Genomic DNA, 22,454 nt, shown 5'->3' on the forward strand with positions numbered 1-22,454 from the left:
TAATCTCCTTTTATACGGAGAAAAATATTTGCATTTGTATTGCCGGTATTACAGCAATACCGGCACGGCCAGGCAGCCTCAAATATCGACTGTGCCTTAAAATACCAGTCAGGTGGCAAACCTAAGAGTAGTGTAATAAAAAAAAAAAAGTTACAAAAAACAAAGCTTTTTTTTCTTTCTTTTTTTTAAATGGGCCTATTCCATGGGCCTGGGCCTGTAGCTGCAGCTCCATCAGCCCCTATGTTAATCCGGCCCTGGCTACAGTGCCCGTTACTGTTTAGATTACCGCTCCCTCCTGTAAGTAGTAAAAAAGGCAAGTTCTAGTTACCTTTTCTTCCATGCCGCTCTGTTGCTCCCTGGCTGTGGCCCCAACTCACCGGCTGAGATCATCAAGCCAGTCATAGAAAAGTATTGGTAGGCTAGCACATCGCCCCGCTACACAAGTCAGCATCTCCTCATTCATTCAATGCATTGCTATGGGAAGCATTTAGCGTCTTCATGCATAGTGTGTAGATGATGAACATAACTCCTGTAAAGATTGCAGGACTGAAATAGGGAAAAGCCTCTGGTGGCTGTCCTTACAAGTTCCTAGAGGCACCTAAAGATGTTGCTTTTCTCTGAAAAGACATTTACATTGAAAAGACAGCAGGGACAGACAATAGACACCAGAACCACTATATTAAGCTGTAGTAACTCTGGTGACTATAAATGTTCTTTTAAATGGACACTCTAAGCACCAACACAACTTTTGCTTAATTAAGTTGTTTTTGTGTAAAGAGTATCGCCACGTATGCCCAATTTTCTGCCATGTAGGAGCTAAATCACTTTGTTTATGCACCCCCAGACACACATCCACTGATTGAGACTCATGCAGACTAGCTACACACTTCCTGAAAAATAGTCTACATTTGTTAGCTTCCCTTTTTGCACAATGTGTTTAATTTAGAATGTCTTATTTCCTGCTCTGTTAACAGCCTGCTAGAGTCTGCCATAGCATCCTGTGTGTGATTAAAGTTGAATTAATGGAGCAGGAGATAAGACTTTCTAAACTAAGCACACTATACTGTAAGATTTGATAGAAAATTAAATGTGTTTTTTTTTAATTTATATTTTATTGGTTTTCATCAGGTAACAATAACCATACATAGTTGCATGACAATGAGACACATCAGGTAATAACGATTGCAAGACGCAGCTTGCTGCAGAAGTAGTACATATGTTCGTTTACATATTACTCATAGCATAAAAATTGCAGTCTGAGGTACAATGTACATACTATGCATGCAGTTCTTAGTGGCTAAGTACTGGTTGCCTATGTATGGATCAGGGGGAGAACAGAAATTTAGGAATAAGGTATGGGAGAAGGGGTATATAACAATATAGCATTCGGTATGTAGAAGTAGGACTAGTGAAGTGTGGAGGGTTCATAGTCGCAGCAAATGAGTTGTTCATGTGGTATTATGTTGCGATAGTTTGACCCAGTTAGACCAGGTCGCCTGAAATCTGTGTGCTTGCGAGGGTGAATTTAGAGACATTTTTTCATATATATAATATTGCTGCACTTTGTCTTTTAGTTGTGTCAGTGAGGGACATGTCGGTTTCTTCCAATTTGTCGCTATGAGGTTTCTGGCAGCTAGGGAGGTTAGCCCTATAAGTTGTTGGTGGGTCGAATCTACTGTAATGTCTGGCAGCAATAAGAGGCAGTTGTAGACCGAGTGCGAGAAGGTTGAGAGCTCCAATTGTCTGAGGAGCGTGCGGACATCGTCCCATAAGGGTTGTATGCCGGTACATGCCCACCAGATGTGCAACATTGTACCTTCCTCCGCACCGCATTTTTGCAGCACAGGGGGGGAGTTTCTGGGGTGTGAGGTACCAACAGTATAATAGCTTCCTATGAGCTTCCATATGTGAGTAGCATTTTGTCCATCTGGATAGCCCATTCAAGGGCTACCACAATAATATTTTCAATATTTTTTTATTAACGTGTGTACATTTATGAGAAACAACATTTCCCCTTTAAGTCAAAATACGTACATTGTACATTTTTTTGCTAGAGCTACCAGCTTATTTTATGACGTTAAATGGTTTATTTTAGTATATTGATTGTGTAATGTATACATTTGGATCAATATATATTTTCTTGATTATTTTGATTTTATTTTAAAATGCGTTTGTACCTGTTAAATAATTAATCCTGTGCCTAAATCATTCCCATGTATATCAAATAGCTGAATTCTGTTATAGGTGATCTAGTGATGTTAACAAATGGAAAAACAATATATTAAACTTAACTTAGAAAGCATGATGAACATATATGTTGTACTTTAAAATCTTTTTGTATTATTACTGTTGTTATTAATAGTACTTTTAAGTGTTGGCTATAAAGAAAGACAATAAAACACGTAGAGCCATTTCAATGCCTACCTCCTTCCCTGTGCTGATGTAGAGATTTGCCACAACAAAACAAAAAACACAATAAACTAATTATGTACATTTCAAAAACAGCTGTCGGTCTCCATAGTCTTCTAATGTTCTCTGTACACTCCAGCACTGATTATTATGTGTATGGTTCCACATGGATGAACAATACACAAAAAAATACAATGGATGCAGAGATGAACCAGGGAAAGTAATTCTTTTCTGCCATGTGTTAGCTGAATGCTACCTCAGTATTAGCAATTAGGCTAAAATCATCAATTAGTAGAACGTATGTTTGGCTGAAAACCTCTCATCAAGAAGAAAGCAACTACCAATGTACTACCTGAATTCTAAAAAAACCAGTGGTGCACCGTTAACATGTTAACCAATAACATGATTAAAGCAAGTGATTTGTTGATAAGATATAACAACACAAACATTTTAGTGTAACATAGAGATTTATTTTACTAATTAAAGTTAGCACTAGTAAAGACCCCCTAGTGTATTATGTGTATATATAGGTACTTTGTAAAGAGTAACAACTTTCAGTGCTGTCACCCAGCCCCAGGGTGATTTTGTATTTGGGGTAAGATTTTATATAAAGGTTGAAAGGGGGGCTAGACCGTGACTTTAACACTATAGGAATACATGTGTGTGTTCCTGACTCTATAGTGTTCCTTCAAGATAAAATATGTTATTAAACATATGTCCTTATTGATTAATATTTACATTCGATGGCATCTGGGGTGCCAAAATTAAAGGAACACGATAGCATTAAGAATACAAAACTTTATTCCTAAAGCTGTAGTGTCCTTCTGCCTTCCAAGCCCCTTCCACCAACTTCTTTCCAACACCAAGGTACCTTAGTGCTGGTTCGGCCTCCTCCTCCTCCTGCAATGTAACGCTGATTGGGGAACTCAATGCTCATGTGCTGCATGCAATGCTTTCCTATTGCGGTTTTCAAGACATTGGACATCGCCATGTTTTATAAGTTAAATTCTGTGAGAATGCAGAGAGCGTCTCTAGTGGCTTTCTGGAAGAATGTTCTTATTTCAAACCCTGTATCATATTGCCGGTTTGTAAGGGATATGATACATGTTTCATACATTTAGCTTTAGCTTCCTCTGGAAGAACCAAGATGGAAAGTCATTACTACATATGTCAGTATTTAAGGTTAAGGGCCCATCTGTTATCAACTTGGACACAAGGCATTTGGTCCCCACAAGAAAATAGACTTAACTTGAACCTCAGAGAACTAAGAGCCATTACCAAAGCCCTGACTGATCTCCTTACTTGTCTAGAAGACAGATGGGTCCTAATACATTCAGACAACAGAGCTGTAGCAGCATATGTCAATCACCAAGGGAGTACAAGAAGCATACAACTTCTCAAACAAATTAACCTGTTAATGATAATTACCCACAAACATTATCTCCCAGGCTCTGAACACACTTTTTTGAGCTGAGCCTGCAAAAAACAGGGGGAATGGAGGTATACACCCAAAGTATTCAGGATCATCACAACAAGGTGGGGCATATCCCATATTGTTCGTATGGCAAGTCAGAAGGATGCACAAGGCTCCAGAAACATTTATCTGACTCCAGATCTCAAAAGTGGAATTTTAATTTTGGGTATGTGTTCTCTCCCCTGCCTTTGATACCTTGGTTGCTTCATGCAGTCTCTTAATTTGAATTCTATTTCCTGTCCTGCTTGGATCTGGAGCAGAGGTACCCATAAGTAATGCTGCAATGATTAATAGCCAGTTAAATAAAATTACGGTAAGTATGATTTACGTTTTCCATATTCCTGATCCATGGAAGTACCAACAAAAGGTTAGCTCCTTATCCCCAATTGGAGAGGGATTCATTAATTTAATGAAACATTTAAGATAGTAAATGATCTTCCCATGACCATGAATTCAGTGCTGCTAAACTATGACAATGGTGGGAAGAGATAATTATGTATAGTACAAGTAACTTTGCTAGTCTCCTGGCTGTAACCAACGCAGCACTAACAATAGGACTGCAAAGGAATATTCACAAAATGAGAAGGTAAATGAAACACCAAGACACAAGTACTGCAAAAACTACTACCATTTATTTAGAATTAAGGAATAGAAGATTCCAGCACTCTGGAATAACATGCATCTGTTAATGTCAGATAAATGTATTAAGCAAAGATGAGAGAAATACCTGAAAAATTGTAGACTCTTACTTTATAGACTTTAAATGTAATCTATCAGTCTGCAACGCTGAATAATCTATTAGGAAGTTAAAATTAGACTTGTGTATTAGCATCATAGCACGCTACTGATATTTCAAAGTGTGGGAAGGTCTTAAAGGATTTTCCCACCTTGAAAGATCAGTCAGAATAGACCCCTCACAGGGTGAAGAAGGTTTTTCTTTTACAGCATGTTTATTTTTTATTTTTGAAGTGCTGAGTTACATAGGTTGGATGGCAATGACATTTGGCATGATAGTACAGTCGAAACAGACAAGTTTAACACTTTTGCAGGAAATGTCATGAGTGGCAGCACATTTTTCTTTTCAGGGTAAGACTAAAGTTATAAACAGACTAGTTAGTGTAGTATGATAGGCAATGTAGGGTATGCCAGGCTACGGGTAGGTAGGAAAAACCACAGGGCCTCTGCTCAGTTACACATGAGAATGTACTAGGTGGCTGGAGCATGCAACCGTGGACAATGGAATGCTACTTATCAGAGTGGCTATAGCACTGCTCTTCTATACTAACAAACAAATTATAGATACAAGATAATGATAAGGATAAAAACAATGCTACAAAGCATGCATGCCCTGTCGGTGGGTAGTCGTGGCTCGATGGAGTAAGCACTGACTAGCTATATACCTTGATTTGCATGCTAAACTAGGCTCCGTGAGGTTGAGCTGGTTTGGCTTCAGTGGGCAAGTGAGCCTCTAGTAGTATATAGTGGGAACCTATGTGGGGGACTCTCTGTGGAGTATGCTAAACCAAGAGGAATACCCAGTGTGCTCCTACTCCCGGTAGAAGACTGTCTACCTGTGCTATTTCACAGTGGAGCAGCGAGGAGTTAGTCACGCGGAATTCTAGTAATGAAACACACCGCTGTAGGTTGGAGTGCTCTAAGGTTGCTAGGATAATCTGTATCCCAGGACCTATTGCTGGTGCTAGATGGGAACTCCATAGGGGCCCCGGTGGGTTTCTCATTCAACACCCCTGGAAACGAGCCAAGGGCCTACAGTGAGGACCCTTCCCTTTGGGGACAGTGGAAGGAAGAACATTTAAACCAGGTGATCGTCATGTTGGCAGCCGTTGCGGCGGATAATTCTATGGGGCGTGAGATGTAAACTCTAGGGCAAGCATGTAAAACTCAAAGGCAAGAACGGGCCACATAAACAAGGTTTAATTTTATGTGGGCTGCAAAAAACAAAACAAAAAAAAATGAAATTTTCATAGAAACGTAGGTTTGTTTTGAAAAGAACAGTATAAAAACAGCATCCCCCTCTACTAAACCCCAGTCTGCCCCTCTGTACTAAATCCCAGTTGTCCCCCCTCTGTACTAATTCCCAGTTCCCCCCTCTATACTAAATCCACATGTCACCTATTGTCAGCCCCGGGGTAGGCTTGTCCGATGCCGCTTTCTTCGTCTTGCATCCCATGTGGCTAAGGGAGTCCCCACTGACCTTTGGGGGTATGAGAGTGCAAATTAATAGTTGATTTCACCATTTTAGACACGGAGCTTCAGGTTCATGCGACCGCTCGCTTTGGTGGTCAAGCTCTTCCCTACTTTTTTCTTTTTAATAGTAGTGTTGGGATAAAATTGCTTTTTATTTGTCATTTCGGAGGGCTAAAAAAAGAAAAAGAAAAACTTCTGAAGGTATGAATAAAATAGTATTTTGCAGGTTTTAGTTTAATGGACCCCAATAAACTAATATGGTGTAGAAGTAGATAGGATTTTTTTTTCATTAGGTGCAAGAAACCTTGCGGAAAATAGCCTTAGCTTTTGGGGGGTGGGTATTGACAATGGCAAGTCATTAATCTTTTGCGCACCAGCACTTTACACTTTTAAGTCATTAATCTCCCCCAACTGAAGCCCATGGCTGTGGGGTTGGAAAATAACATGTCCATTCTCCCTTTTTTATATTACCTCCCCCATATGAAGCCTTTGGATTGGGGTAATACCATGTCCACCCCTTTCCTTGATTTTTACACAATTCCTTCCTACTGCACATGGGTATGGGCTAAAGAGGGCAGCGGGATGTTCCTCCCTTGTTATTATAGTATTAGTCTCCACCTACTGCCTATGTATAGGGACTTTGTCCAAGGGTGGGGACCAGGACATAAACTGATATAAGGAAAAGTAGGCAACTGTCCATAGGTGCATATCATGTATTTTCACCATTTATAATGTGCCTTTTTGAGCTTTAAGGTATACTCCAAGCACCAGACAAGATTGCATTGATGTAATAAGTCCGAATCGAAATATCCCATGGACGAAACTTGGTTGATCGATTTGGACAAACCAATGTTTTATGCCATGTAGAAGTCTATTAAACAAATGAGGTTGAAAAGCTTCAGAACCTCCTCCCACATAAAACCCCAAATAAAATGAAAGGGTATATTATCAGATAATATCGCTAACATGCAGCAGTAAAATATTATGAAAAGGCTGGGACCATTCTTATCCACAGGCAGAATATAACAAAGAAAAGGCTTCTCTTCAGATCCCTATAGAAAGGAATCAATTTGGTGCCTAACATTCCCACATGTTGATGTCTCCTCTGGCATCATAAATTCTGCACTGTGTATGGTTTCCTTTTTTTTTTTTTTTAAACTAAATAAATAGTATAAAACTTTTTGTATCATGACAACACAATATAGTGGCTATACCCAAAGCTCACTTTCTTCCTGTGCCAACAATACAACACAGCTCACTTATGCTGGACTTGGGACTCCAAAACATTACCTTTCCCCCTCGAAATGATTTCTAGTTTATTGAAAGCCCCTGGTCACTAAGAGAAAATACCCTTGCGTGAAGACTGTGAGTTTGAGTCTATTTACTAGAATAATTAATATAAACCTTTATAGAGGTTATTTCTTTATAATATATTATATGAGCTCAAAATAAAACAGTGTATCGTGGAGTAATGTTTGATATGTCTGCTGCATAAAATCTGTGGCTGATAGAATTAAATTCCATATTATAGTTTTCATGTATTGACTCAAACCTTGACTTTAATCGCTGTTAACATCTTAGCTATTGCAGTGCATCAAACCATGACCAGTTCAATAACACAGCCATTCATTACTTGCAGTTTTATTCTGCTCATCACTCCAATGTCAAAAGTACACATGTTCAGGTGTGTACAGAGCCTCAATTATGGAGTGCTAGCAGTATATGGAATGAATATATATAAGACCAGCCTTATAATTTAACACTATACTTCTACCCTCTGAGTAAAACTAAGCTTGTTCTATGGATTTGTACCCACCTTGAAGAATGTCAAATACATTTTAGCTTGCTAAAGAAACCATTTTGATCAGTCTCTCCAACGATCTAAAATGGCAGTCAAATTATCACCATACACTGTATACCATAGATTTACTTTTCATCTTTTGAAAAGGCTTTTCCCATAATAAAACTGTTGCAATTCCCCAGGACACAGCGAGAAAGAGGAAAATATAACAATATATACAATCGGTATATATGAAGACTACTTACTTAGGCAGTCCCACTGCCTATTAAACACCAGGTGGATATGAGGCAAGACATATTTGATGTTGATTAAAGTGTGTCCATCTCTGAAACCATGGCTAATAATCACACCTGTTCATCTTATTCCACTGCAAATGGAAAGCTAATGGAATGATTTTTCAATAGGATAGAATATGTCCATAATAAATTAATGCTTTGAGTGATTGTACTTTAAGAATTAGAAAAGAAAGCTGAACAGAATTGTGTCAAAGAGACTTTTTGCAGTGGGTGGCACTCTAGAAACGAGCATGTTTTTCGACATGAAAATAATATAGCAATTATTATAGGCAAAAAGTTGTATTTTACTAAGCTTACATACAATTATATCAATACAGTAAAAATATAAAAATAATATAAAACACTTTACTATGCTTAGAAATAGTAAAACCTATATAGCATAATTCATACAACACAATTAACAAAGCTTAGCAATAGCAAAATCTATATAGTATAGTGCATATAAAACACTTCACAAAGCATAGAGATCGTAAAACCAATACAGCATGATTCAAATAAAAAAAACTCAACTCAATGTTTGCAATCATTAACACCAATTCAGTATTGTCCATCTAAAACTAAATATAAACAGTGCAGGTTTAGGCCATAAACAAATGGAAATGCATTTTAAAATACACACCATGCTTTTCACACCTTTGCAACAACACAATGATCAGTGGAATTGGTAAGCATAAGGCAGGATAAGGTTGCTCATGAGATGCATAAATGAAGCCACACAAAGTAGAATTAACTTAATCTCATTTTCTGTAGGGGAAAGCAATACTCTTTTTTTTTCTGTTTGTTGCACATCCTTAATAACCTAAATTAGTTGTGTGATGTGAGGTTTGTAAACCAGCTGTCTAAATCTTGTAAACTTGCAAATATCTGCATTTTGGTTTGTGTCTTGCTGAATCTGACATGAGAAAAATAATAAAAAGATTTTTGACATTGTGTGTAACTTTATAATGACAAAGAATGAATACACATACAAAACCACATATCCTTCTGAAAGTGGAGATCCACTGGTCATCAAATTGAGATAATAAAGTTGTTGATTTAGAAGAAGTTTCAATAATCCCTAGCAATTCTGACCTAGAAATATTTTTATGAACATGAACTTCATTGTGCTTATACACAGCAACAGTTAATCCAATACGATATTAAATTCTGTATCAGTTTAGAAAGTTAGGATGAACTCACATGGCACTGTACGGAGGTAGAGGTTGTCTCGTATGATCTGTTGCAGTTCATGATCTACTGAACCTTTCTGGAACCGTAAATTGAGGTAGCGGCGAAGGTCTTTGTCAACAATGCCTCCTGAAAATCAGCACAGAAGAAAACATAATGAACACAAAAGCTAATAAAATGAAATACAATAATAATACACTGCTATCATGCTTACAAAAACAAACACATTATAACGTTATTCAGAACAGAGGCAACATGTTTTACTAATGTGTATCTTTGCTCATATGGCTTCCACACATTTACGCTTTGAAATGATGTACACCAGACAGTGAATTGTATATGCTAAGTATATTGTATATACCAGCCATGTGATAAAAACCACAGAAGTCAAAGATTTCCAAACATAAACAGCGATGCGCTTGCTTAACAGATTTGTTTGCATTCTAATTCATGTACACTGACAGGGTTAGTTTCTAACATGTGGATTATTGTGAATTCAAAATGTATTCATATTGATATTCAGATATAAGGCCATAATGACTGGATAGAAAAATTCTCCAAGTTAGCAATCACAAAGATAAAGCACCGCACTTAGAATCCAACAACTCAAAATACATAGTAAAAACAAAGAGAACCTTACCTGCGCTCTGGTCCAAATCCCTATGTACATTTAAACAAAATAGAGGCTCTTTAGTTTTATTCCAATGGCCATTTGAACATAAGCTGACCTGCCACGTCAAGGCAAGCCCCAAAAGGTGAGTCCCACTCTAGCCATTAGATTTGCTGATATCAGCCAAGAATCTCCAATGAGACAGGAAGGGGTGTAATGCTATAATGTGAAGGGTACTTCTTCCTGTCTCATTGGATATTCTTGGCTGATATCAGCAAATCTAATGGCTAGAGTGGGACTCGCCATTGTTCTTTCTCCTTGCAAATAATATAAGGGTTTTCCCCTTCTCACAATATAGATTTCATCCCTACATAGTAGCAGGAGTTGGGTGTTTGCTAAAGATAGAATATATGAGAGCAGTAAGAAGGAGCAAAGACTCAGTAGCTTGCCCTTCACAGTCAGTCAACTGAGAGAGCTCAAACAAGATTTTGCTCATTGAGTCATTACAGAAGAGCACTTATACCAGGGATAGACAACCTTTGGCACTCCAGATGTTGTGGACTACATCTACCATAATTTTTTACAGCCATAATGCTGGCAACATCTGGATTGCCAAAAGTTGCCTAACTCTGACTTATACCATTTGCATATTACATAGCTTATAGGAGAAGCATTAGGTGTGTGTGCAGTAGTCATTGGTCATTTCCACCAGGCCCCCGGTGCTCCTTTAGAAGAAGCATTGGATTTGACCAGTAGGAGATGCCTCCTCAATGATGTCTCGAAAAGTGGAATGGCCAGCAGCACAGAGGGAGTCTCGGTGCCGGGAAAATATAAGTAAAACCCCTTTTTAAAATATTCTTATGGCAAACAGGGAAAGGGGAACTCTGAATATAACTACGAATAGGGCCACTACAGTGTTAGGAATATAGGTTTGTATTCCTAATGCTATAGTGTTGGGCACTCTAAGCACCAAAACATGTTTAGCTTAATGAACCAGTTTGGGTGCATAGATCAGTGTTTCCCAACCCAGTCCTCAAGGCACACCTACCAGTCACGGATTTAAGGATTACCCAGTTTTGTCTAAGGTGTTTTTAGACAAAACTGTGTAATCCTTAAATCCTGGACTGGTAGGTGTGCCTTGAGGACTGGGTTGGGAAACACTGGTATAGATCATGCCCCTGTATTCTCACTGCTTATTTCTCTGCCATTTAGGATTTAAATAGCTTTTGTTTCTGTTTAAGCAGACCTATCCACGCCTCCCCTGGCTATGACTCACACAGGGTTCATGAAAAAAGTTTTCCTTTTTAATTAGATCATATAGCCCAGCGTGTTTACTTTAGAAGTTCTTAACTTTAGTCATATGCAGGAGGCTATTACCTGGCTATTAAAAAAGGAGGAGATAAGACATTTTAAAATATACATACTGTGCAATAAGGAAAGCTAAAACATTTAGACTCTTTAGTATTGGTAAAGTGTTTAGGGACGTTCTGTGAGTCTTAGCCAGGGAATATTTGGCTAAGGCTGCATAAACAAAGTGATTTTACGCCTAAATTGCAGGGAGTTGGGCAGTGAGACTGCTGGGGCATGATTTATACACCAAAACCACTTAATTGATCTAAAGTTGTATTGGTACTAAAGTTGTTTTGGTACTTAGAGTGTCCCTTTAACATATTACTATTACACAGTTTAAAAGTATTAAATAATAATGCACGGTCCACAATATTTCAACTGTAATAATTATGACATGTTAGTATTATCTTCTGAACACTCTTTACAAACATTTACCAGATGCAGGCAGTGAATAAAGCATGTTTAAGAACGTAGGCATAGAATTATCTCTGATGCAGTCCAGTGGAATTGTTTTTTCAGTGGAATAAAGCAAATAATATAACCAAATGTGATCCACTTATTGCGTCATTAGAGAACCAATAATAAATGAAGGCATACTGCTCATTTAGCTAATTCAATTACTGCTGGTTAGTAAGTCCCAATTTCCCATCACATTATGTTACTGAATTAGACTATTGGTGCACTTGGTTTGATTAGTATTGTTTTATTAATCTTATAGGCCATAAGCCATCTTCTAAGACATTGATTAATTGTTATTATGTATGAATTACTTTTCATTTGGCAGATATACTTTTGATTGGTTTGAAATATGCAGAATTGCACCAGTACATTGTTTGTTTTGTTTAGTATATACTTAACATAGGAAGAAATAAATCATTTCTTAACCAGGAATTACATTTCTCCGTTTCAAGAATGTTCTACGACATATAATCTGTACATAAATAGAATAACTACATAAACAACAGCATGTTATCAGTGATTACAGGTATGATTTAATAAAGATACAGAAAGATTTTATAGGAATCTTAGACTCGTGAAAGAGTTAACCACGGCTTAAAAGGGCTATATTTCGAAGGCTATATCTGGTTGCATTCACTTTATTCTCCAGAAGTGAGAAAACACTTTGTAAAGTAAAATCCATAAGGAAATATGAATAGCATGACTGGTAGGCTCATCATAATTTGGGTCAAATATGGATACAGAATATATTTTTTTGCATAAATTTGCATCCCGCATAAATTTGCCAGTGTCTTAATTAATCATTATATGTCGGATTCCACCTGTGATATGTAACGTTACTGTTAACATTTTATAAAAAATCTAATTTGAAAATCAATAAAAATGATAAAGTCACATATGGATGTTCATATCATGCTTTAGGGTGCTACCAAAGTTAGCAGAGAAGGATTAAGGAGACAATATAGTCACCAGAACAACTACAGCTTATTGTATTTATTCTGGAGTAGAATCATTCACTTCAGGCTTTTTACAGTAAACACTGTCTTTTCACAGAAAATGCAGTGTTTACATTACAGCCTAGGATACCTCCACTAGCCACTCCTCAGATGGCTGCTAGATGTGCTTCCTAGGGCAGTGCTGCACACTTTGCAGTACTGCCATTGAGTGACTCCACCCTCTGTATGCAAACACTGAACTTTCCTCATAGAGATGCATTGATTCAATGTTAGTTTTAACGCTATAGGGTCAGGAATATGTCTGTGTTTCTGACCCTATAGTGTTCCTTTAAGGTCCCCTAGGCAAGTTGCCAGTTTGGGGCCCCCTTTCATTCTTCATATAGGGATTGTTAATGGTGCCAAGCAAATTATGGCTTTGAGGACCATTTCAAACACCTGAGCCCTAGGTGGCTGCCTATGGTTGCCTTATGGTTAATCCTGCCTGGACTAGATGATGTAAATAATGCCACTGAGAGGTTATGGATACATCATAAACCAGGAGACTGAAGGTCAAGTGGTAAATATTTTCAGAACCCTGAGATGGCATATTCCCCTAATAGAAACTTCACGGTGTAACATTTAGCTTGCTAGTCACTAGCAAGATGTCCAAAGTGTGTCAGTTTAAATGACCAGCCCTGTTTAACTCGTTCCTTTTGAACCCCATATAGATGAACCACCTCCTTAACACGCTCAATATTTCTATCATAGCGATTACTGTCATGATTCTAGTACAACAGACATTTGAATATTTTCACTACCACTATCAGAAGTTATTCACTTGAGAATGAGAATTGACAGGATTTCAAAGCAAATTCCCAATTTGAAGCCAACGTTGTCCTTCAATTCAAAATTCACATTGAATTCAGTTTGAATTCCTGATAATTCTTACTTTCATAAATAACCCTGTATGAGTAATTGATATCTAAAAATGTATTAATTTGTCCCAACCACCCGAAGAAGAAACCCACCAAACGTTCTGGGAAACCTTCCACTGATAAATTAAAATTACAGGGTAAGAAGGATCAAAAGAACACTAATGCAAAGCTTTGAAAGAGGAGCAGTTACCATAGAAACCATGGCAAGGTACCTGTTGATTTCAACACTTTCAGAATGCAGTAGAATTGTTCCTTAAAAATAACCCTTTATGTCTAATTCATTTATAAATAAACCTCTATGTGTAATTTATTCCTCTCTCATTTTTCACTTTGAGCGTTCCTCTGCAAAGCTGCCATCCATTCATTTATCCCTGTGCTCTTAGACTGGGTAGATCACCATGTGCAATATGTGCACAGTGATGCAGATTCATTGTGGCAGCCCAAGAAAATGCCAACCACAGAACAACAGATGTGGTCTGCCTACAAGCATAAGCCAGAATTACTTGCCTCATGGAAACTGCATTGACGTGTGTAATTTTAGTAGTCTATCTGAATTCACAACTATAAATGCATTTTTTTTCCCTCTGCTAATGCAAGTCGCAGCCTTTTTATCTTCTGTGACATAAATACGCTGTGCATCATTTATCTCTGTTTTTATGGCTGTATATCCTATCTACATACATAGCACTGGAACAGATTGCGGCTTATATTAATGGCACATGCTCTTTCAACAGAGTGAGATGTACAGTCTTTTTCTAACACAGATATTGAAAATATTAGCGCTCCGGTAAGACATTTCTCTTTCAGATATATCTTTGCCACAATAAGGATGATGACCGATTATAATGCAAAGTGAAAACTTACCATTATCTAAAATAATTATCACTAGATCATATCTGTAACCTAACAATAATCATTGCTACAATATAGTCTCAAAAAATAATTTACATATTAATTCTACAGTGCTCTGTTTCTCTGGAAAACCAATAAAATACATATACTCCTTTAAGAATTCAGTTGATCCATCTTTTCTAGTGTCTGTGCCAAGCTCCATGGATTGTAGAGGCAGCCTAAGAGTTGCAAGTGAACAAGTAAATACATAAATTGGAATGAGTTGCCGTGGAAACATTAATCTGGCAATGGCATCTGAACCCCGGTCGCAACGCATGGACCCTTTTCCCTATAAGCATCCATGTCTTATAAGTTCTTAGGCAAAAATAGTGTTATATTAAAAAGACAGATCCCAGCACAGTGCACTCTAAAACCCTACGACGTTATCTGTATTAGATGAGTCAAACCTTTTTTCCCAATGAATGCTGAGCTTGTCTCCCTAATACAACTTGAGTTTGTGACCCTTAATTGATGTATTCCATTAGGCCTGTGGCATTTTATCCTCTAAAGTGGAGCCATTGATGGGGTATAATAGCTCACAAACTCCACTGTAACTTATTCTCCTTTATTTCTATAGCATTTTATCCTGTCAAGTGGAGTATGGCATTGATGATATATAATAGCTCACTACTTCCACTGTAACGTATTCTCCTATATTTCTGTTTTCTCAGTTTCCTCAAAAATAAACGACAAGGCTTCTCGAGGTTCGTTGTATCATCTCTAGCTGTTATTCACTTAAACAAACAGTACTGAAAATCTTTAACTGAAAAATAATGAGTATCACTTGACTATAAGTAAATCAAAATGCCTATATCTATTAAAGTTCCATGCCTGGTGCTTATCAAGCCAAATACAAAACAAGCATTAAGGGATAGCACTCTCAGGACTTGTAAAAATGAAGCATAACTTTTGCCTCACTGAGGTGGAGATGCATACAGTGGGCGCATAAGCGCCTAAAATAAAATATCTGGATGCGAGGGCCTGGAGGAACACAGTCCCTGCAGAGCTCCTGGGCAAGGAGAAACAGCCGCAAAAAGCCTAATCCTGGTGTGCGTGTGTGTTGGTCTAGTAGGTTCCTATGCAAATGTATTTTACTGGGCACACTTTTCTATGAAAAGAAAAAACTTAAAAAAAACAAAACAAAAAAACATTCAATAGTCCAATAGCATCGTTTTTATTTGCTAGGCTCCAGATGCGTTGTCATTATTAGGATGAAGTGATTTTGGAGCACAGTCTGTCCCTTTAATTTCCTCTTACTTACTTGCATATATGTTTTCAGTACATACCATTTGACACTGTATAACTATAGTGCAGGGGCGTACCTAAAGCATTTGGCACCCTGGGCGGATACTGTGCTTGGCAGACAGTTCCACACACAGTTACAGGCAGACAGTCTCACACACACACACATACACACACACACACACAAAGTTACAGGCAGACAGTTACACACAGTTACAGGCAGACAGTCTCACACACACACACACACACACACACACACACACACAGTTACAGGCAGACAGTCCCCCACACACATACAGTTACAGGCAGACAGTTACACACACACACACACAGTTACAGGCAGACAGTCTCACACACACACACACACACACACAGTTACAGGCAGACCGTTTTACACACACACACACACACACACACAGTCACACACACACACACACACACACTGTCACACACATACAGTCACACACTCTTACTTACAGACAGTGGGCTGGAGGAGGACTGGATTCCCTGAAGTCCTTCCCTGAAGCCTGTGGAGAAGCAGGGATTCCATCTTGCTTTACCTCCGTGCGGCCAGTTCAGCTGCTCTTTGCGTGTGTGAGCTGTTCTGGCCACACGGCACCCTAACTACCATGGGGCACTGTGCGGCCGTACAGCTCCCGGACCAGGGTCATGGCACCCCCAGCCTGGTGGCACCCGGGGCGGACCGCCCCCTCCGCCCCCCCTTAGTATGTCACTGCTATATAGTGTATATACATACTTGAAATTTATAGAAATCTTGCAGTATGTTTTATTGAAACACAATTTATATTTTAAATATAAATAATTAGCAACTATTAAAAGTTATATCTCACTGTTATAATATTTAAGTGGAAACCAAAATATTGAAAATATTATACTTTACGCACATTTTATTTCTAGATTCCTTGACAAGACACAGCAGCTAAACTAGTTCATCCATCTTGTTTAATTCAATGCAACTACAAATGTGCTAGCCACGTAAAGTTTCTTTTTGTCTACACTAGTGTGCAATAATGAAATGAGCAGCAATGGTGAGTATTTAAAAAAGATACATGAATTTATAAATCAATTTGCTTTGTTAATAAGAAAGCACAGAGCTTTCACTTAAAAATGATTGATGTCAAGTAGTATGGCAGCATGCGGCCTCTCAAATTGCTCTTAAAAGGATTTACTATTAAATACATCCCTCAACCAAGCAAATTATTCAAAGTAAAAACAGTTTTCCTGCAAAGTCATTTATAGTTTATAGACCTCCATGAAACTTAAAAATGGTACACTAAACAGTAATGATTTGCAATAATATTCATGAAGTTGCACTGTATTGGAGGGATTGCTGCAAAGTGAATAATTAAACACTTGTAATAGAAGTCTCTACACTTAAATAATAATACATGCGTTCACTAACACAGAAAATATATGGTTTGGGCTAAAAGATGAGGAATAACTGTCAAAACAATTTCTTCATTGCAAAAGATGCAGATTGCTCACAAAAAAGGAAGGTTATCCTCGATTTACTTTTCAAAATTAACCCCAGCAATACACAGAAACTTTTCTGTTATCACAATCTTAAAGGCACAGCGCACTTTATAGTATTACGGAACTATACACTGGTAAGGTGCTACCGATTTAATAAATGTTTGCTGGAAAGGTTTTGGAATAATATTATAGCACCATTGTTTACTTGTTTAACTTTGTTTTTAGTTTAAAACATTAAAACCACCTGCCTAGTATCTTGTAGGTCCCCCTCGTGCTGCCAAAACAGCTTTGATGCGTTGAGGCATGCGCTCCACAAACACCTCTGAAGGTATCCTGTTGTATCTGGCACCATGACATTAGTAGTAGATCCGTTAAGTCCTGCAAGTTGTGAGGTGGAACCTCCATTGATCAGATTTGTTGTTCCATCACATACCACTGATGCTTAATTGGTTTGAGATCTGGGGAAATTGGGGGCCAAGGCAACACCTTTAACTCATTGTTATGTTCCTTAACCCATGTTTGAACAATGTTTGTAGCGTTGCAGGGTGCATTATCCTGCCAAAAGAGGCCACTGCCATCAGGGAACACTATTGCCATGAAGGGGTGTACGTGGTCGACAACAATCTCTAGGTAGGTGATACATGTTAAAGTAACATCCGCATGAATGGCAGGACCTATGGTTTCCCAGCAAAACATTGATCAGAGCATTACACTGCCTCTGCTGGCCTGCCTTCTTCCCATAGTGCATCCTGCTGCCATCTCTTCCCCAGGTAAATGACGAACACACACGACCATTCACCTTATCTAAAAAGAAGTGATTTATTTGACCTGGCAACCTTCTCCCATTTCTTCATGGTCTAGTTATGACACTCACGTTCTGAAATTAGCTTTCGGTGGTGACAGGGGTTTTCATAGGTACTCTGATTTTTCTGTGTTTACGCAGCCACATACGCAGCAAACTGCATTGCACTGTGGGTTCTGACACCTTTCTATCATGGACAGCAATTAATTTTCATAAAGTTGAGCTACAGCCTATGCTCTCCATGTGCATCAATGAGCCTTGGGCACCAATGAACCTGACACCGGTTCACCAGTTCTCCTTCCTTACATCACTTTTGGCAGGTACTAACCACTGCATACAGGAAACACCCCGCAAGATTTGCCATTTGGCAGAAGGTCTGTCCCAGTCATCTAACCATCACTATGTGGCCCTTGTTAAAGTCACTCAGATCTTTTCACTTGCCCATTATTCCTGCTCCCAACAAATGAAATTCAAGAACTAACTGTTCACTTGCTCCCTAATATATCCGACTCTTGACAAGAGCCATTGTTTGTGTTGTGACTGTGTGTGATTATGTGTCTGTGTTTCTATGTGAGTGCAAGTATGATTGCATGCCTATGTATGTATACATTCCACTGTGTATGTTTGTTGGGGGACAAAAGGGCAAGAAGCAAACAGGGGTTGAGAGATGCATATTATGCAATGTTGGTTAAAAAGCCCACAAGAGGGTGACAGCCAGGGGTTAAGAAACAAACAAGTTGAAAGTGGTGATCAGGAAGGGTCGGGGCAAGCGAGACATTCAAAGAGATAAATGGGTGCAGATTGGCTCACAAAAGCTTAAAAGTATATGGATTATGCTAACATACATATTTGACAAGTGACCCATGTAAGCATCTGCTCTAAATTTTAGCAAATACAGATCAGAACGGTAAAACGAAGACAAAAACATCTAATCTAGAAGCATTCTCCAATGCAGTATTTTTTCATTCTGATTTTAAAGCACTATGGTTTGATATTCAGTGAACGGTGCTTAAAAATAATAGTGTGTTGTTTATGAAAAACAAAAAGCTGCACAGCTCTCAAGAGAAATCACTCTTATTTGATTATTGATTATTTTAGCATATTTTAAAAGTGAGTTCATGCATATAGGTAATGTGTTAGCTGTTGTTTCTTATTTAATGAACGTGCAGTAAGTATTCCTACTGATTAACTCACAAGTAGAACAACTGCATTCCCTGATGAATTCTGTGACAAAGCTGGGCATGTATTAAAAAGATAGTAATGTGTTTTGTACCAGGCCATAGAGAACCTTATCATTGGTAGGAAAGGGCGGCTGATGTATTTGGCGTCTAAAAAGTGAAAGTTGTTTTCACCATAAAGTGGATACTGGTAAGGTACAGACTGAGACAGCCTGAGATTCCTTGATTATAATTTTGACAGCTATCCAGTTTCCTCCAACAAACATATTGTGTAGATGTATTGTGTTCAGTGGTGTATCCTGGTTTTGTGCTGCCCTAGGCAGGACAAAACTCAGGCACCCCCCTCCCCCCCACGCCACCCCTTCCCCCACCCCGCCTTCTAAATACACACACACATTCACTGACAGATACGCATACACTAACAGAAACACACACACACACTAACAGACACACACACACACTAACAGACACACACACTAACAGACACACACACACAGACACACACTCACACTCACTAACAGACACACACACACACTCACACTCACTAACACACACACACACACTCACTAACACACACACACACACACTCACACTCACTAACAGAAACACACACACTCGCTCACATTAACACTTTTTATTTTTTTTACTTTAACCCCCCCAGCCTCCTTACCTTTGGGAATGCTGGGGGGGGTCATCTTTCTCCCTGGTGGTCCAGTGGCTGCTGGGCGGTCGGGCGGCACTGGCGGGCGGCTGGCGAGGGAGCACTTCCTCTGAGCTGTCTGCTCAGCTCCCTCGCGCGCCACAGAGTGAGGCTGGGAGGCGGAGCCGGAATTGACGTCATATTCCGGCTCCCAGCCTCACTCTGCGGCGCGCGAGGGAGCTGAGCAGACAGCTCAGAGGAAGTGCTCCCTCGTCAGCCACCCGCCAGCGCCGCCCGACCACCCAGCAGCCCGCCGGAATGTCTGTTAGCTGCAAGGCTAACAAGACATTTGCCTTGGGCATTTGGGGGTGGCTTTTTTTACCGCCCCCTGGAAAATGCCGCCCAAGGCAAATGCCTTGTTTGCCTCGCGGCTAAAACGTCCCTGATTGTGTTGCTTATTTAATATTAAAATAGTGAAAGAACTCTCAAACATGCTTGTGACTCCCAGGCAGCACTATAGAAGTGTCCCATAATCAGTTATAAATGCATTGCCTTGTACAAGCAATTAAAAGTCCTGTGTTTCCTGCCACCAGGCAATGAACTATGACAAGCGTATTCTCTTTTACATAAAGTGCAGATTTCCATAAAAATGGGCACCTTTATAAATTAACTTTTTTTATAACCCACTGGTTGTCTGTCAGAGAACTGTAATAACTGTTACTTCGTGGTTTGTTTAGCTCACTGGAGCTAAACTCAAGAGGCAGCAATTGCCCAGAACACCTGCCTTGCAATGACTTCTCTTTGAGTTGCACTGCATGCATGTTTTCATTAGGGGAATATCTAATAAGCATTGACATTTGGCCGTAGAGTGTCCCTTTTATATTTCAGCATAAAGTATTGATTTTTCTTAAATAAATATTATAATCCCCAAAACAACTTTATCTTAATAAAGCAGTTTTGGTGTATAGCAGTCTGACTGCTCAGTTCTCTGCCATTTAGAAGTTAAATCACTTTAAATCAGCCCTAGCCACACCTCCCCTAGCTGTGACTGACTAAAAATTGTATTTCTGTTCTGTAAATTGAACTTTAATCATGCACAGGAGGCGTCTGCAGGGTCTAGCAAGCTATTAACAGAGCAGGCGATAAGAAATTCTAAATTATATAGACTGTGCAATAAAGCAAGTGTAAACATTAGATGACTCTTTACAGGAAGTGTTTAGGAAGGCTGTGCAAGTAACATGCAGGGAGGTATGAGTATGGCTGCATATACAAAAGTGATTTAACTCCTAAATGGCAGAGAATTGAGCAATAAGACTGCAGATGCAAAAACTGCTTAATTAAGCTAAAGTTGTTTTGGTGACTATAGTGTCCCTTTAAAATATGGTAATTGTTTTTTTAGAAAAAGTTTGCCTAGTAACAGCAGCTACTCATTGCAAAGTATATACTTGTGCTTGTTAAACATATTCCTTTTTTAAATCCTTCAGTACTGAGTCACTAACAAAAGAGTGCTTAGAAGGTACATTTATTCTAATAAAGAAAGAGAACATGCTTCCTGCAAACAGAACTAGGTTAAATGATCACTGTCTCATGCAAACATTGATAATAGTTTCTGTATTATTGTAACATAATGGAGATGTTGTTTTCTCTAGTGTAGCTATTTAACAAGGCTAGCCATTGTCGGTGCTAAGAATTCTAAATACAATTCACATTCGTGAAAGTTCCATATATAAAGCAAATAGCTAATTGTGTGGTCTATGATCTTTGTAAGAAAACCATGCCTTTATCAAATATAATATATAGTATGTCCTATTTACCTTCCTCAGAGAGATGACAATCAAGCACACTCTTAGAATTCTTTAAAGGGACACTATCGATCACTTCATGTCTTTGAAGTGTTCTAAATGTACTGTCCCTGTCCACTTAACCCTGCAATGTCAAACCAAACAGCAACTAGAGTGGCTTCCTGCTGTTTAACTTGGTGAAATTAAGCTGGACATCCTCACTCTATGCATGAGGACATCCAGCATCTTCAAATCCCCCATAGGAAAGTATTGATTCGGTGCTTCTCTTTGGGGAAGGCTTAATGCACAGGTGGCACTCACCGCATGTGCCCATTAGGTTGCCCCAAGGCATTGATTTCAGAGAAGGCAGAGCCAACACTTTAGTACTTTGGCATTATAATAAGGTAAGTGCCTTAGTGAAAAAGTGAGGTTGCCTTTTTTATCATTCCGACTTGTTCCTCCATGTGTCCAGTGGACGAGTGGAGTATCTACCCTCTAATATTCTTTGTGTACATGTCACTTAGCTACCATGGACGCACGCCCAGTGTTGTCACGTCACATGGTCTTTCTTTGCACTTCCAAGTTTTAATTGGTCCCTTGGGTATCTACACACTATTGCTATGTCAAGACTTAATTTTTGTATATGTTCATTTGATATATATTGCCTGTTGATCTTGAGAAAGACCCGAATGGGTCGAAACGTCGATTTAGCATGGATGTTGTTTTGAATATTACATTAAACACGAATGTTACTAAGGAGACCTATGTGTGCAGTCTCCTCT

The 22,454-nt window shown here is 38.8% G+C and overlaps 1 protein-coding gene across 5 annotated transcripts in view; it reads right to left on the bottom strand.

The window, feature by feature from the left end:
- Nucleotides 1-22,454, bottom strand: part of MAGI2 (membrane associated guanylate kinase, WW and PDZ domain containing 2) — a 1,040,513-nt gene that overhangs the window by 761,250 nt on the left and 256,809 nt on the right. For all 5 annotated transcript variants that reach the window (XM_063448170.1, XM_063448171.1, XM_063448169.1 and 2 more), the window contains exon 2: nucleotides 9,368-9,484. In XM_063448170.1, the coding sequence (XP_063304240.1) occupies nucleotides 9,368-9,484 (117 nt within the window). The remainder of the gene's footprint in view (nucleotides 1-9,367; nucleotides 9,485-22,454) is intronic.

Source organism: Pelobates fuscus, chromosome 3 (assembly GCF_036172605.1).
Source record: "Pelobates fuscus isolate aPelFus1 chromosome 3, aPelFus1.pri, whole genome shotgun sequence".
Classification (NCBI taxonomy): Eukaryota; Metazoa; Chordata; class Amphibia; order Anura; family Pelobatidae; genus Pelobates; species Pelobates fuscus.